This window comes from Chlorocebus sabaeus, chromosome 12 (genome assembly GCF_047675955.1).
Source record: "Chlorocebus sabaeus isolate Y175 chromosome 12, mChlSab1.0.hap1, whole genome shotgun sequence".
In the NCBI taxonomy this organism is placed as follows: Eukaryota; Metazoa; Chordata; class Mammalia; order Primates; family Cercopithecidae; genus Chlorocebus; species Chlorocebus sabaeus.
Genome location: NC_132915.1, coordinates 111038460 through 111054690, shown reverse-complemented (window position 1 = coordinate 111054690; position 16231 = coordinate 111038460). Strand labels below are relative to the sequence as shown.

The 16231-nt window shown below is 57.4% G+C and overlaps 1 protein-coding gene across 2 annotated transcripts in view; it reads right to left on the bottom strand.

Annotated features, from left to right (window-relative positions):
* The window catches only part of COL5A1 (collagen type V alpha 1 chain), a 211821-nt gene that overhangs the window by 104225 nt on the left and 91365 nt on the right, over positions 1-16231 (bottom strand). For both annotated transcript variants that reach the window (XM_073022087.1, XM_073022088.1), the window contains exons 7-11: positions 15496-15735; positions 14195-14362; positions 13732-13788; positions 7230-7271; positions 6935-6997 (exon numbers count right to left, since the gene is read on the bottom strand). In XM_073022087.1, coding sequence (XP_072878188.1) covers positions 6935-6997; positions 7230-7271; positions 13732-13788; positions 14195-14362; positions 15496-15735 — 570 coding nt within the window. The remainder of the gene's footprint in view (positions 1-6934; positions 6998-7229; positions 7272-13731; positions 13789-14194; positions 14363-15495; positions 15736-16231) is intronic.

Here is a 16231-nt window from a genome sequence, read left to right as displayed (position 1 = left end):
TAAAAGACTGGAGGCAGGGGGCCCTATCAAGAGGCCTGATGCCTCAGACCACACCCCTCAACCAGAACTAACAACCAGAAAATCCACAGGAGGGGCTCTTTATCCACAGGCCACCAATAACCAGGGCTCTGGGTAAGACCTGCGGCCTCGAAGGGCCCACCTGAGAAAGACTCCTGGACGCACCTGGCCACTGCCACTAACCAACTGTGATGAACACCCTGGCAGGCCCCACATCAGGTCCGAGAGCACAGTGCCCTCGGGACCAGACCTGCGGCTTCTGCCAGCTGTCCCTTCACTCTAGAAATGTCCCGAGGCCTTTGCTCCCTTCACCTCTCTCTCCACAAACTGTACTTGATTTTCTTTTCCATATGAGAACATACGCCCTCCAATGAATCTTCCTTTCGACACTGAGCTCGCTTTGGGAGACACACACTGCTTCCAGGGCTACAGCAGGGAAACCCACAGTTCCCACAGATCTCCTGGTAGGGCACCTGAGGCTTGGACAGATTCCTATCAGTGGCCTTGGGGGACAAAGCTTTGAAGATAAATGAGACTCAAAATGGCCACAAGTCATTCACGACCAGGCTGCTGGGGATGCGGGCACACAAGCCTGCAAACCAGTCTCCGTGCAACGGCTGCTGTGTGGAGGTGAACCCAGACAGCGCATGCGTGTGTGTGTAGGTGTCTGTGTGTGTGCACGCATCTGGGTGTGTGCATGTGTACATGAGTGTGTGTGCAGGTGTGTGAGTGCATGTGTGAGTAAATGTGTGTGCACATGTATGGACGAGTGTGTGCATACATGCATAAGTGTGTGAATGTGTGTGTACACGTGTGGGTGTGTATGTGTGTGCATGTATGGGTGAGCGTGTGTGTGTGTGCAGGTGTGTGAGTGCATATGTGTGTGTATGATGAGTGTGTGCATACATGCATGAGTGTGCGAATGTGTGTACGTGTGTGCATGTATGGGTGTGTGCATGAGTGTGTGCAAGCATGTGAGTGCATGTGTATGTAAATGTGTGTGCACACATGCACAGGTGTGTGAATTCACGCATGAGTGTGTGAATGTGTGTGTGCATGTGTGTGTACATGTGCAAATATGGGTGAGTGTGTGCATGAGTGTGTGTGCAGGTGTGGGTGAGTGTGCATGCATAAGTGTATGTATGGGTGTGTGCATGTACACATGAGTGTGTGTGTGTGTGGGTGTGTGTGTGCATGTATGGGTGTGTGCATGTAGGCATGAGTGTGTGTGTGCATGAGTGCATGTGAATGTGAGTGCGTGTGTGGGTGTGTGCAATCATGTGTACTTAAGCGTCTGTGAACCTCTCTAAGCAGCTCTGCCAAGATGTCCTGAACACTTACAAGCACAAGGAGAGACTGGATTGGCATGTCCCGTCCACGGGAGCCTGGGAGCCAGGAAAACAAAGCTAATTCCTTCTGAGTTGGACAGCAGCGGCGTGCTCATGAGTGAACTTGCTCTCTCTGTCATGTTGCCAGTGATCTAGCCTGTGTCCTATCCCACCCTGGGTGTAACTCCAGCAGGCCATGGGGAGGGGATGGCACAGCAGGGCGTCACCCCAAGGCTGGTCCTGGGGAGACCACACCAGAACCTGTTAAGGAGAGATGAGCCACGCATTCTGGCTGGGAGGGAGTGACTGCTGTTTTTCAGGGCACGGCTTACATACAAACCTTTTCAAGGCACAGAAAAATGCACTCACGCAAAATCCCATGAGAAAGGCTAATCCTGGACACATAAAAAAGAGGGGGAGAAAGTTTGAGCCCCTGCTGAGTGACAGGAGGGGCTAAGACAGTGCTGGGGAGCATCATTATTGCCAGGCTGCTTCTGTACCTAATGAGGTCATTGAAAGGTGGGGGGGCTCCTCCCAAGGCATCAAATGCATCCGATTATGCAGGCAGCGAGGTGCCCCTGTGTGGCAATCTGGAGAAAGCTTGGGAAACTGCCTCCACTCTGACCCTGGGGCGGCTGGGAGAGAAACCTGCATACTGAATCCCTGGGGTTTCCCAGAGGAGGATCCAGGCCTCGCGGAGGGTGGGACCTGCCCACAGACTCAGAAAGCAGATCGTTACTTTACCCAAAAAATAATAAACATGCTGCAAATGGAAAGATCTGTGTGAAGTCTATCTTAAGGGCAACAGATCAGCGGCTGGTCAACACCAGCTGGAGCTCCCGGGAGTCAATTAGCCGGCAAGCGAGCGTATTTCTAGATGAAAACGTTAAACTCTCCAGTGGACCGCGGAGATTCAGGAGGAGTGTGACCAGATCATCCTGAAAAATGCAATCACATCCACAGTAACACTGGATGGTATTCAGGAGCTGCCTTAAAACACAGCAGTGCCTGGGGTGCAAGGCTTTCAGAGAGGCACACAGGGAAGCGAAAGGAAGGGACTTGCCTCAAAGACGCTCTGATCACACAGAACATTTCTTAGGCACAAACATCCGTGGGCACCAGCTCTGGGGCACACATGCGAATGGATGTAGGGGGCGCCCACAAGCAGCACCGAGGTGGCGCCTGCCTTCTGGGTGCTTCTATCGAGACTAGCAGGTGTGGGCCCTGGAAGTCCATGGAAGGTGGGACTCACTGGGGCCTGAATCTTTACTGATGGCCCCCAGCCCTCTCCTTCCACCACCTGCTCAGCAACCCACAGGGGCACGGCACTGCCACGATGGGATCACAGGGAACCTTCACAAATGCATAACCTCATGCTTTCAGACCCACTGATGTCTGACTATATTCCCAGATGCCCAAAAGAGTCAGCCCCTACAGACACGCACTGGCAGGTGGCACGGAAGCCAGACCCACAAGAAACCCAGGCCAGAGAGGGGCTGGGTAACGGCCACCTGACTCGCAGCTCCCTTGGGGAACTCCAAGCTCTCTCAGGTTTCTTCTGAACCTCAGAGTAAGAGTGGCCACCTTCCTTCTGCCACAGGAGATCTGCGTTCAACCCCAGTTCTATGTCTATCTCCCTGCGGGCTTTTGCACACGGCCAGCTGTGCACCTGCTCACCAGTCATCTGAGGGAAACTGGACAGGATGATGGCTCGAGCCCCTTCTCCACCCGGACACGGCCGCTCCAGACCTCCCATCTCGGGGTTCCCAGTTCTTCCTCCAATGCCTTTACTAATTAATTCTTGCCGTCTAACCACGCCTGGTTTGTGCCTTTTCTTCCTCACTGGATGGTGAGTTTCTCAAGGCAGGCCTCACTTCTGTGCCTCTCCTTGCACCCTGCTCCCTGCAGGCAGCCATGGGCATAAGAGCAACAAAGGATGTGAGGTGCTAGAATGCAGACGCAGCATGGAAGGTCGTCCAAGGGGAGCAGCGGAAGAGTGTGCAGGGCCCATCAGACAGTGTGAAAAGGCCGGGCGCGGTGGCTCAAGCCTGTAATCCCAGCACTTTGGGAGGCCGAGACGGGCGAATCACGAGGTCAGGAGATCGAGACCATCCTGGCTAACATGGTGAAAACCCGTCTCTACTAAAGATACAAGAAAATTAGCCGGGCGAGGTGGCGGGCGCCTGTAGTCCCAGTTACTCGGGAGGCTGAGGCAGGAGAATGGCGTGAACCCGGGGGGGCGGAGCTTGCAGTGAGCTGAGATCGCACCACTGCACTCCAGTCTGGGGCACAGAGCAAGACTCCGTCTCAAAAAAAAAAAAAAAAAACCAGTGTGAAAGAAGCGATGCCCAGGGCTAGTCAGTGGAGGCACAGGGCGTGCGCTTCAGCGGCTGGTCAGGGCTGCATGATGCCCAGTGGGATACCATGGCACAGGTGCATAGATGGTTCCCAGCCAATTGCCACAGCTGCCCACAGGGAGCAGGGTGTGAGGAAGGGCACAGAAGTGAGGCCTGTCTTGAGGAACTCACCATCTGGTGAGGAAGAAAAGGCACAAACCGGTCACGGCTAGACGGCCCTTGGGGAAGGGAGGGAGGGCTGGGAAATCCCAAGGCGGGAGGTCTGGGGTATCAGGGAGAAGAGGGTTCTTCCAGACCACAGGGAAAAGGCCCTCCTAGACAGAGGCACAGGAGGCCAAGCATACGGAGGGGACAGAGCATGCCACGCCTCTGCAGGACTATTTTGTGCTGAAGCCAAATAAGAATCGATGGATGCAAGAAGAGTTCTCTTACCTCCCCCTTTCTGCCTAAAAGCAGGGCATTACCCCCTCCTCCCACCCCACCCTCCCACCTCTGCTTCTGGATCAGAATTTGGGGAACACCCCTTATCACCTGAGAGGGAGGCCAGCCCGAAAAATCTGCATCAACAGACTTTGCCAAGATAACCTTAATCTTCCATTTGTTCCCCCATGGAGTTCCTAGTCACTTGCCTACCATCTGTCACCCCTCGAAGCCCAAACCCTCTTTTCCTTGGTCTAGCTGCTTCTCTACATCCTATTGCTTGTTAAAATGGTATATATGCTCCCGAGCCTAAGCACTTCTTTTGGTTTTTACTTCTTGGCTGTGAAGCCCCCGTGCATAGAAAATTAAAAGTGTTAAAATCGTATGCCTCTTCTCTTGTGAATCTGTCTTTTGTCAGTTCACTTTGGAGGCCCCAGATGCTCAACCCCCTGAGGGTAGAGAAAACATTGTTTCTCCACTGCACAGGAATCTGAGCCTAGTTCACTGCAGGCAGCGCTGCAGGGATCCACCCCACAGCCAGTGATCTTGCACAGCTGATTAGTGGGCATCGAGCAAGATCTGGGCATCAAGAGGACACTGAGCTGGGAGCAGGGATGGTTTCCTGAACAAGGCCGGCCGGAACTGGACTCAGAGGGGTGGGCAGCTCTTAGCTCCTGGAACCGGCACCCCTCCCTACTGGAAGGGCCCTGGGGAGGCCGGTGGGCTCCAGGTCTCACCTCCAACTCCACGGATGCACACCCTGGAGGAGTTGGTTCCTCTGCCAACCCCAGCCTCAGTCCTCATGCTCCTGGACCCTGATGTAAGTTGGAGGAAGACCAGCTCCTAAACCAACAATATTCTCCAGTCAGGGCCCTTGGCTCCTCCGCAGCAGCTGGGCTGGTCACGGTGTCACAAGGCACTGGCAGGGCTACCCACCAGTGACCCCAAACCGGGATCAGCCCATAGGCAGGGACCGCGTGGTGAGGTGTGAACCAGCACCTCTCTGGTTCACACCATTGAGATCCCCAGGCTAGACCAGTGCCCAGCACTCAGTACAAATCTGTATGCTGGATGGATAGAAGGAGGACGGAGCCTTGGAACACCACTGAGGCAGCGTCAGTTGGCATCTGGGTGCCCTGTGTGTCGGCCGGCATCTGGGTGCCCTGTGGATACTACCCTGTCCTACATTTGGGAAAGAAACCAGCCCCCAGCGCCATGCAATACACTTTCCTTTGTACAGGAACCCAGCCACATCTGTGGGCCCATCTGCAGGCGGCTCTGTGGAGGGGGAGCTTGGCCATCGCCCCATCTCACACGAATCTGCAGGGAGGGGGCTCCAGAGTGAGCTGGGGTGGCTGCAGCCCCCACCGCAGAGCTCCAATCATGCCGGTCCTGGCTGAGCAAGAGCAGTGGCTGCTGGCTGTTGCCTGTCTGGAGTTTTGGAGATGTGGCTGCCAAGCCGGGGATGCTGTGAAAGCTTCGTGCTCCAGGGGCCAGCTAAGCCCCCACCCCACCCCTCTTCCTGCCATGGCCCTTGCCATGGAACAAGACCTGCCTCTTCTGGGCCCCCAAATCCCTGACCGTGAAAAGCAACGTGGCAGATAATCTTACCGTGTGGCCCAGTCTGATGCGTACTGCCCTCAGAGGTTACCCGGCCACACAGAACGGTAACAACCTCCTCCCGCATAGCTGACCTGAATGCTTCTCCTCCAAAGGCTGGCCTCAGTGCTCCCATCTCCTCCCCAGGCAAGCATCCCCACCGGCTCGGCTCTTGCCCCCACAAAGGCTGCCACCACCTGCCCGTGCGTCCTGCTGCCTGACCTCACCTGTCCTGCGCCTTCCCAGCTTCCCAGGGGTACTGAGCGCCCATAAGAACCTCCAGGTCCAACGTCAGGACTTACTGTCCCGGGCCCTGCCCTGCCTTTCCTGAGCACTGCTGCGAAGCCACCAGGCACTGCACAAGACACTCCCCAAATGCCTCCCTGTGGAGTAGCCTGGGAAGCATCCCTAGCCACCGCACTCTGACATTACAAACCACCTTCCCACAGGACCAGACCCTGCCCTGCGTCCACCCACAGTGACACCCACAAGGTCCTCACTCTGCCCCGGACAGCAGGCAGGTCCCTGACATGAACAACCGTGAACACCCACACGCAGCCCTTGTTTCTCCTACCCACAACCCAGCCGTTCAGGAATCAGTTCTTAGTCCCTTCTGCACTCAAATCCACATTCGTTTCCACAGCAGGAAGAAGAGAGAACTCTCGCCCCACTGGACACCAGGAGGCCGCAGTACTCGGAGCGCCCACCAGGTGTCAGAAGGAAATCGCGGCGTCTGGGGAGCGGCTGTCCCTCCATCTCCTCCCGTGGCCAGGGACACCGAGGACACCTCTGAGCCTGCAAGCCAGGTGCAACCCACACCAAGTAAGTTCCCAAACCCAGCAAGGAGGGCGGCCGTTTCCGCGTAGTGCGGCTGCCCAGCGGCGAGGAATGGGAAAGGCCTCGGAGCCATCCGCTGTGTTTACTGCGGCTACTGCCATTTGCTGGACAACTGCAGCTCCCGGGGCCGCCGTCTGGGCTGAGCGCTGGCAGGCTCCCTGGGCCCTGGGGGACCCCACTCTCCCCATAGCCACAGCCAGCCCCAGAAACATCTGAACAGGGCTGGTGTGAGGAGTGCCTGGGTGAGGTGGGATTTGAAGACACAACTCTCTGTGTCACCTCCACGGGCAGGGACAGCTCGGGTCACATCGTGGAGAGGAGGCACGGGCAGCCTCACAGTTCGTGTGATCTCAGGAAACACAGTCCACCTCTTACCCTTTCTCCAGGGTCCCCGACTTGGCCAGTGGGACCCATGGTTCCTGGAGGTCCGGGAAGACCCTAGAATGTAAAATAAAGTTGGGGCGGAGTTAAAAGATGGGGCCGCAGGGCAAGGTCCGATTTCCACCTGGCCAACCAAGGCAGAGGTGGGGGTGGGAGAGTACTGGCTCCCAGGGTATCTGTAAAAGTGAAGAGCCCCCCTCTTTTCCATCCAGGAGACATAAGGGGTGTCACCAACCCCACCCCACCAACGGCACCTTCTGCAAGTCACAGGATAAAGATGGATACTCACCGCGGGGCCTTCTGGGCCGGGCGGGCCCTCGATGAGCATGCCCTGGGGAGACAGAGAGAGGGCATCTGAGACCGCAGCCCATCCCTCTCAACACCCCAGACCCCAGTGGTGTGGACGGCCTTCAGCGTGCACAAGGGGCCCTGGCTCAGCTCCTGCTGTCCTGGGGAGTCATGATCACAGACTGCAAAGGGGGCCTGTGGCAGGGCCTCAGTGGCTGTCCTCCTAGCACTGCCAGGCAGAAGAGCAACCTGGGTCAGTGGCCAGCGACAGACACCGGCTCCCTCCAGACCAATGCCACGAGAAGCACCTGAAGACACCGAGATGAAGAAAAGGAGCCGAGACCACCAGGCTCCCCGCGTCGCCCCAAAGGAGAGTGCCAGACAGGCCCGCCAGGTCACAGCCACTCGAGGGAGGAGGTGGATGTCAGGACAAGGGGACTAGGGTGGATTTAGGAAGGATGAGGGAAAAATAGGTGCCCCAGCCCCAGGCTGAAGTTCTGTCCCCAGCCAGGACCACCGTCAGGCCCCCGGGGCTGCAGCCTCCAGACCCCGCCTCCCTCCAGGTAGAAGGTGCGTCCTCCCATGTACACAGCAGCCCAGAACCCACGGGAAACCCTGCCCACTTGGCCCTCCTCCCCCAGCCCTCACCTCACCACAGGGCCCCGCTGCCTCAACCACCCCCAGGCCTCACTCTAACCCCAATGGTGACAGGGCCTCCTGGCCCCTGGGTCAGCCTGAGCCCCGGGAAAGGCAATGTGGACAGCTGTGAAGGCAGCAGTGGGAGTGGCTCCCTGCAGGACGGGGCTCCCTGCCCTGAGACCCCCATTTCTCTAGGGCGGGATTCCTCTCTCCACTTCTGACCTGGCAACGCCAGGGTCAGGCGCCCCCAATGCCCCAAGCGTCCTCTGTGTTCCATGCCGACTTCAGGGTGACTGTTCCTCAAGGGACTTGCTCTGACAAATGGGAGCCAGGTGCTATTCAACAAGACAATGGAGAATGACCCCGAGGCAGCCAGAGATCTTTGAGGCAAGCTAGTAGGGGGTGGGGGGCATGTTTTCAAAGAGGTGCCCAGGAACTCAGCACTCCCTGCTCTGCACCCCTTCAAGTGTCTGATCCCCACATTGCAACACAGCAACCCTCAGCCTCCCAGCCATGGCTCCAGCAGGCCTAGGTGCAGCTCTGGCTCAGCTCTAGAGGGTGTGGGTGTGGCCTTGGCGGCGCCCACGGGTACTGATGATCCTGCAGCTGCAGGGAAGGAAGGCAGGAACGGCAGCCATGGCGCCCTCCACCTAGAGCTCAAAGGGTGGCACGGACAGCCTGGGGTCCCACGCAGAAACCGGCCACAGGGGCGGAGGCTCTGCAGAGAGTTCCCTAGGATGACGCCTGGTGGAAGCGGAGCCACCGTTGAGACCCCAGGACTGTAGCATCACCAGAGTACAGCGCCAGCCTGGGAGGGCAGCAAGGACGAGGCTCCAGCTCCCGAGACCTGCTGTGCAAAGCTGTATGAGCAGTGCTGCCTGAGGCCCCGTGGCCGCCTCCACCCAGCGTATCCAGGAGCACTCACTTGGCACACCAAGTGAAAGATTATTCTAGAGTTGTCGGATAGAAGGTGGTTCGTCCTGTTAGGTTTTGAACTTCCTTGGGGCTGCTGCCCCTCTCTTCATGCCTCCCTTTTGGAATGGGAATCTGTCCCCCGCTCCCCCCGGCACGTAGTTTGGAAGCATGAAGCTTGTTTCATTCCCCAGCCTCACAGCTGGGCAGGGATTTGCTTCAAGATAGATCATTTAAGCCTGACTCTCGCCAGTATCTGATTCGGGTGAGACTCTGGACTTCGGACTTTTGAGCTGATGTGGGTACTGGATGAAGTCAATGTAAACTATGTGAGAAGGACAGGAATTTGGGGGCTGGGGCAGAATGCTAGGGTTTGAATGTGTCTCCCCAAAAGTCATGTGTTGGAAACTGAATACTCAATGTGACTGTGTTAAGAGGTGAGATCTTCGGCCGGGCGCGGTGGCTCAAGCCTGTAATCCCAGCACTTTGGGAGGCCGAGACGGGCGGATCACGAGGTCAGGAGATCGAGACCATCCTGGCTAACACAGTGAAACCCCGTCTCTACTAAAAAATACAAAAAAAAAACTAGCCGGGCAAGGTGGCGGGCGCCTGTAGTCCCAGCTACTCGGGAGGCTGAGGCAGGAGAATGGCGTAAACCCGGGAGGCGGAGCTTGCAGTGAGCTGAGATCCGGCCACTGCACTCCAGCGTGGGCGACAGAGCGAGACTCCGTCTCAAAAAAAAAAAAAAGCGGTGGGATCTTCAGGAGGAGATTAGGTCACCAGGCTCTGCCCTCCTGGAGGGTGAATGCAGCTATGATGGGAGTGGGTTCATTAGGGTGGAGTGGGCTCTTGATGACAGGATGACAGCAGTCACCTTCTCTCCCGCTCCTTCTCACCATGCAATGCCTTCTGCCATGTGAAGACACAGCAAGAAGGCCCTCGCCAGATGTGGTCCTTCTATATGTGAATTCCCAACCTCCAGAACTGTGGGCCAATGAAGTCCTCTTCATTCTAAATCACCCTGTCTGTGGTGTGCTATTACCGCAGCTCAAAATGGACTAAGATAGCTCACTTCTGATAAGTCAAAGGGTGCGTCCAGCCAGGCCACAGGCCACTGGAGGCTGTCGCCAGAAGTGCTGGGTACCAGGCTGGGGAGGGGACTCCCAGTCGGGGGGGGGGGGTCGCAGATCTCCCCACCCCTCCCATCCTGCCCCAGCTGGGGAGCCTCGCACCGTGTTTACACAGATGCACGCTCAGAGAGACGTCCGTGTGTGTGCTGTACAGAGAGCTCGTCCAAGCAGCCTCCAAGGGCCCAGCTTTCCAATTTCCTTCTCTGACAAAGGCAGCTGAGAAAGCCCAGGGCTGAGCTGGGATTAAGGGAGAAACCACTGGCCATCAAGGCACCAGGGACAGCAGCTGCCTTCCCAGACACACAAATTGCTTTTCTCAGGGAACTGGGGCAATGCGGGCGGGGACCACACAGGGGAGGCAACCCCAGATCATCCCAGGTCAGCGTCTGAAGGAAGCTGGGAACAGCTGGATCAATGTGCCTGGGGGAGGGAATGCCTGAACCTTCCCTGGCAGGTTGTGGCTCCGCTCTGGCCCCCTGCCCACCCAACCACAGATGCCACTCTCAAAATTCACCCGGCAAAAGAGCAACGAGAGGAAAACGTCTCGATATCGTTAATGATAGTGCATTGTAGATGCCATTTGCCGAGAGAGTAGACTTTAGGCACTTTTAAGCTAAAGAAGAAAAAGAGGTAGCTACAGGGTGGCAGTGGTGGGTGCAGGATCACGTCACTGTGTCTGTCTGTGCCTGCGTAAGTCTATCAAACATGCTGTGCACCTTCAATGCACACAATTTTTTTCTTTTTTTTTTTGAGATGGAATCTCACTTTGTCACCCCGGCAGGAGTGCAGTGGCACAATCTTGGCTCACTGCAACCTCCACCTTCCAGGTTCAACTGATTCTCCTGCCTCAGCCTCCAGAGTAGCTGGGATTACAGGCGCCCACCACCACGCCTGGTTAATTTTTTTTTGCAGTTTTAGTAAAGACGGGGTTTTGTCATGTTGGTCAGGCTGGTCTCGAACTCCTGACCTCAGGTGATGCACCCACCTCGGCCTCCCAAAGTGCTGGGATTCCAGGTGTGAGCCACCGCACCTGGCTGAATGCATACAATTTTAACAAAAGAAATAAAAGACCTCAGACCTGGCAGAACTCAAGACAATCTCAATGGAGGTCCACCCATCTGTCAAACAGCACATTTTTAAAAAACAAAAAACAGTGTCAAGTGGAGATGGTGATTTGGATGCCCCTAACCAACATGGCCCAGGTAAAATCAGCCACTGGGGGCTTCCCGGTTGGAAGCCCAGGGATAAAGATGAACCTGTCTCCTCTCCGTTCTGTGGATTCCTGTCCTTTTAGGGAGCCTCCGGTTTGGCTGACAATGAGAGGGAGCAGGACTGAGTGGGAAAGACCCGGAACAGATGCATCTCCCAAGAGGGAAGTCAGGTGGGGCAGGTTGGGGGGATGGGAGACAACAGACACCCCCTTCCACAGGCCGGGACGCCTGCAGGGCCCCAGGACCTGGCAATCTGTTTATGTGCAGCTTGGACCCAAGGACATCTGGCAATGCTCCAGGTTCAGAAATTCCAACTGTTTATGTGATCTCTGCAGGGGGCCGGGCCAAAGGTCCCGGGACACTGGGAGCAGGCTGGGGCCCGGGGCAGGGAATCCTTTTTAACTGCATCCAGACAGCTGCTGCTTTTCCCAACAAAGGTGAACTGGACTTTCCGGAGCCGTGAGGTTCCTGTGGGGCCACCTCGACTCTCCGCCCTCTCCTTGGCCCACCCTTGCCCACTGCTGGCTTCTCAGGGGCCTGGCAGTGGAACACCTGGCAGTGGAACACCCCACACGCCCACCCCCCTCCAGGAGCCCCGACACCACGTCTACACTCACAGAGCCAGCTTACTCGGAAATGTGAGCCAACACGAAGCTCACTCAAAGGTTTCAGTCCGGCCCTCCCAGAGCAGGGAGGCGAAACCGGGATCCCGCAGAGCTAGCCGCACCTGCCCACTCCTGAGCTCCCATCTTCCTCCCAGAGCAAGGACCCCCCTTTCACTGAAGCAATGGGGACAGCACAAAAGAAGCCCAAGGCCAACCTCAAGTCCACCTGCGGGCCAAGACCGTCTGTGGAAATGCGGCAGGATGTCCCACCTCCCAGTAACAAGGGTGGCTCGGGGCTGGGACCCTGGATGCAGCCTCTGCTGTTATTCACCTTCTGGCCAACACCCTTAGGCAGAGCAGAACAGGCCCGCAGCCCCTGCTTCTGGGTGAGTCCGCCGAGGTGGACGGCTGTCACTCTCCCCCGCAGCCACTCTGCTCCCTGAGCCGAGGCCTGGCTCTGAGGTTGTCCACATTGCTGAGCAGGGGGACCCTGGCCTCGGAGTCTCCCTTCACACTTCTGCACCCCCTTGCCCTGCACCCCATGACCCTTCTGACTCAGACAAGCTCTGTCTTCCCTGGACCGCCAGAGAGCACTGGAAAGGGGCTCTGGTCTGAGAAAAGGATGTGTCTGTGGGCACTGGCAGGTCCTACCCCCCGGCTGGGCCTGCAGCAGGGGCATGGAGCCCCACGAGAGCCATCCAGACGCTTCTATAGGACAGGAAGGGGTGAAGCCCTGGACCCTGGGAATTCCACCCGAGATGGGACACATCCCGTCCGCCCTGGCCACGGGCTTCAAACAGATTCCAAGGGGATAAATGCCCGCTAAGTGCCATCTGTCAAGGTTCCAAGAGAATGTCCCCAGCTCTACAGGAGGATGGTGGGTCACCATGACTCCACATTCCGGGAACCGCAAGGTCAGGGGGCTTCTGGGAGCCCCAAGGTGTATCCTGAGCTCAGCCCTCAGGAACTGAGCCCTGGTAGCAGAACAAACAGCCGCCCCCAGCCTCGCGACTGGCCGTGGTGCAGGACGCGCACCTCCTCCTGTGGGCACTGGGACAACATGGCAGGGTGGGCCTTGGTGCTGGCTCCTCCCTGCTCTCAGGTCGTGCCTACCACATGCAGCTACCAGACTCCCTGCCCAGCTGTTCACGGGGCATCTTGCCCGCCGGCGGGGGGGGGGCAGGATGTCAAGACCTTGACCTTAGCGCCTCTGAGACCCCAGGGAGAAATGCAGGCCTCCCAGCCAGGCCATGGCCCCCTGAGGGACAAGGACACCCCAGTGTGGGGCAGGGCCCCCACCAAACACGCCAACCCAGGAGGGGCATCTAGAATGTCCTCCGCTACAGTCCCACACTTGAGGGCATTATCAACAGTAACTTTTTAAACTCACCCATGATCTGATTACCTAACACAGTTGGGTTTTACTCAGCTGGAATTTCGGCACAGTGCTGTTTTATTTCATTATTTCAGCACAGTGCTGTTTTATTTCATTCCCTTGACAAAGTTTCATAAACAGTATTCCATGTTTCAACGGCTTCAGTAAACTTACTCCAAACGGTTGCGTAACAGACGCGGAAAGTACAGTCACGTGTTAACTATTCCCTACCATTGCCGCGCGCATCTTTTACAAGGAATGGCCCATTTACATCCTCTCCTCCACCCCTCAAAGGGGACTCCACCTCTGCCTCGACAGCTCTGAGCTGCTTTTCATCCCGGGTGAAACTGACAAGCACTGAGATGCTCAGAGCTCGGGTGCAGGACGGGCTGGGATCAGCACCTATCCCGCCCCCTCCATCATGGTCCAGAACATCCCCCACCCGAGGGGATTCTTCCCAAGTCCTGGTGACGAGTGGTGCGTGGACTCCATAAGACCAGGTGGTTCCTCGAAGTGACCCAGTCCGTGCAGGTCCAGGGGCCCACGGACCTGGTCACACCCTACACACCCCACTGTGCCCCCAAGCAGCAGACACCACGGCTTCAGGGAGAGAATGAGAAAATGTCCTCACCGGCTCGATGATTGCTGGTTCTCCCTTTTGGCCTTTCTCGCCCCGAGGTCCTCCAATCTGGGGGTGATAAAACGCAGATGGAGAGAGAATCGGAGAGAAAAGTGAAAAAGAAAGTCCAGATTACACAAAATCTGCCCGATTTCACAAGGCGAGGGCGCTATCGCAGTCAGGCGTCTCCCCAGGCCCAGGAGGATGGCAGGAGCGTGACAGACATCAGGCCCATGGAAGCCCACGAGACTACTAACGAAGAAACAGGCCCGGAGGAGAGCATGCCGTGATGCACACGTTATTCAGAGCAAATTCGAGGCACTGAGGTCTCTTTAAAAATAAAGTTTTGGGAACAGCATGCAACACCTGAGCTGCCCGTAGAGCCCCACCCCTGAGGAGGCTCCTGGGCAGGAGCCCCCATGATGCCCCGCCAGCCCCCCAGCCCCACCTGGAACGGGAGCCTGCACCCTCTCACCCCTTCATAGATGGTATCCTGGTTCGCCGGCATTCCTGGCCCAATCTCCGACGGGGAGTTGGTGGGGTCATAGTAGGGGTCGTAGTAGTTCTCGTCAAGGTTCCTGATTGTTTCCTCAGTGAACTCCCCCTCCAAGTCATCCACACCTTCCCCTGGAGGCGGAGCCGGCTGCAGAGGGAGAGGAAGGCGCAGGGTCACCTCGCAAATGCACCAGGCACTGCCTCTCCATCAGACCCTGGGCGGGCACCATGGCCACCTGGTCAACTGGGCAGAGACTCCCCTCTGGGAGAGACCTCCTCTGAGGGCTCCAGGTCTGACAAATCCAGGACTTCAAGACCAGCGGCCTCCTAAGCTACACAATGCCTGGACTCTGGAGTCCAACCCACAAGGAGAGGTCCTGTGCCCCCTGGCAGCCTCTTTATGCATCTTCTCCCTCCAACAAAAAATCATCAGCCCAGATTGCCCTGGCACGAGGGCACACCATGGAGCTGGCACACCCACGCACCCGGGGACCTGCTCAGGCAGGGGCTCCACCCCACAGCCCCAGGGTCTTGTGATAATGCACCCCGAGTGCGGTGCTGCAGACACAGGGTCTGGACCTGCTGGAACGGGGGGTCCCCTCTGGCAGTGAAGATTCTGCAGCACACAGTACCTGTGTTACGCGTCCGCCATGTGCTACGTACTATGCAAGACTCCCCACGAATCTGAAAACTTCACGGCCCCCAGAGACAGGCTGTGTCAGTGCCATGATGGAAATGAGAACCCCGAGGTCCGGAGACGCCCAAGGTCCAGAGACGCGGGCTCACTTTCCAAGGTCTCGGGCAGAGCTTTCAGGCCTGTCTGCTGACAGTCTGCCCCCGTCCCAGCCAGGGCGGCCCTAGCTCCTGCTTCGCTGCATTTATCTGGATCCTGGCTCCCAGGCCCGTCCTGCCTGGCCACACCCAGGCCACAGGCAGGGACTCTGTCCACAAGCCATCCCTGTCCTCATCCAATTTCCACCTGAACTCTCCAAGACCGGAAGGGCTGGGGTCATTCTACCCATTTTCCAGGCGAAAAATTGGCCACACTGAGATCAACTCAGCAAGCCAGGGATTCCAAACTCGTTCAGCAATGGCCTCCCCTGGGGTGCATTACACCGCCCAGCTGCAAAGGGCCCAGGGCCAGGGTGTGGCGGGAACACAGGGGCCACCCGAGGACACCAAGGTGAGAATTGGAGTAAGAAGGGAGCTCAGCACTGTGGCCCCAGCCCTGGCCCTTGGCCCGCTGCCCCAGACCAAACCAATGGGAAGCAAAGAAATTACGTAGGAGGAGTTAGAGGTGCCGGCGGTGCTGGTGGGAATCTCGGCCCCGGCGCCTGGATCTGTGGGCTGGTCGGGGTTCTCCTCCCCCTCGCCATAGGTGAGGTCCTCGTAAGGCGAGGGAGTGTAGTAGTCCTCGATGGGCAGGTAGTCATAGTCCCCGATGCCGGGGTCCTCTTCCTTCCCAGCCACTTCACTGGTTTCAGGCGTGGGAGCCGCTTCCGTGGGGGTCGGGGTCAGCTCCTGGGAGCCAAGGGCAGAGACAGCGGGAGTCGGGGAGGAAGCTGGCAGCGGAGCCAGGCCTGGGACTTGCCGCATGTCCGGGTGCAACGGACATGCATCTCAGTGGCATCTCAGTGGCAACGCCTGGAGCCCTGGGCTGTCAAGAGGCCCAGAGACTTGGTGCAGGGGCTGCCCCCATCCACGGGGGTTGGGGACAGAGCAAGTGGGAAGAAGGTGGCCCAGCTGCGAGCCCCCAGTCACCAAGCATGCTCGGAATGGACTCAAACCCACCCAGTTACACACCAGAAAAGGGCAAATCATATATCAATATTTAAAAAAACAAAAGTAGCCAAACATTCCAGGCTCTCAGAGCGATGTGAGATGACCAGATCACCTTTCCCCAGAAGGATACAGACACGCTCACATACACAGGCTCATGCACACACGTGCCCGCACGCACACACGCTCACACACACTCACACACACGCTCACACACACACGCTCACACGCTCACACA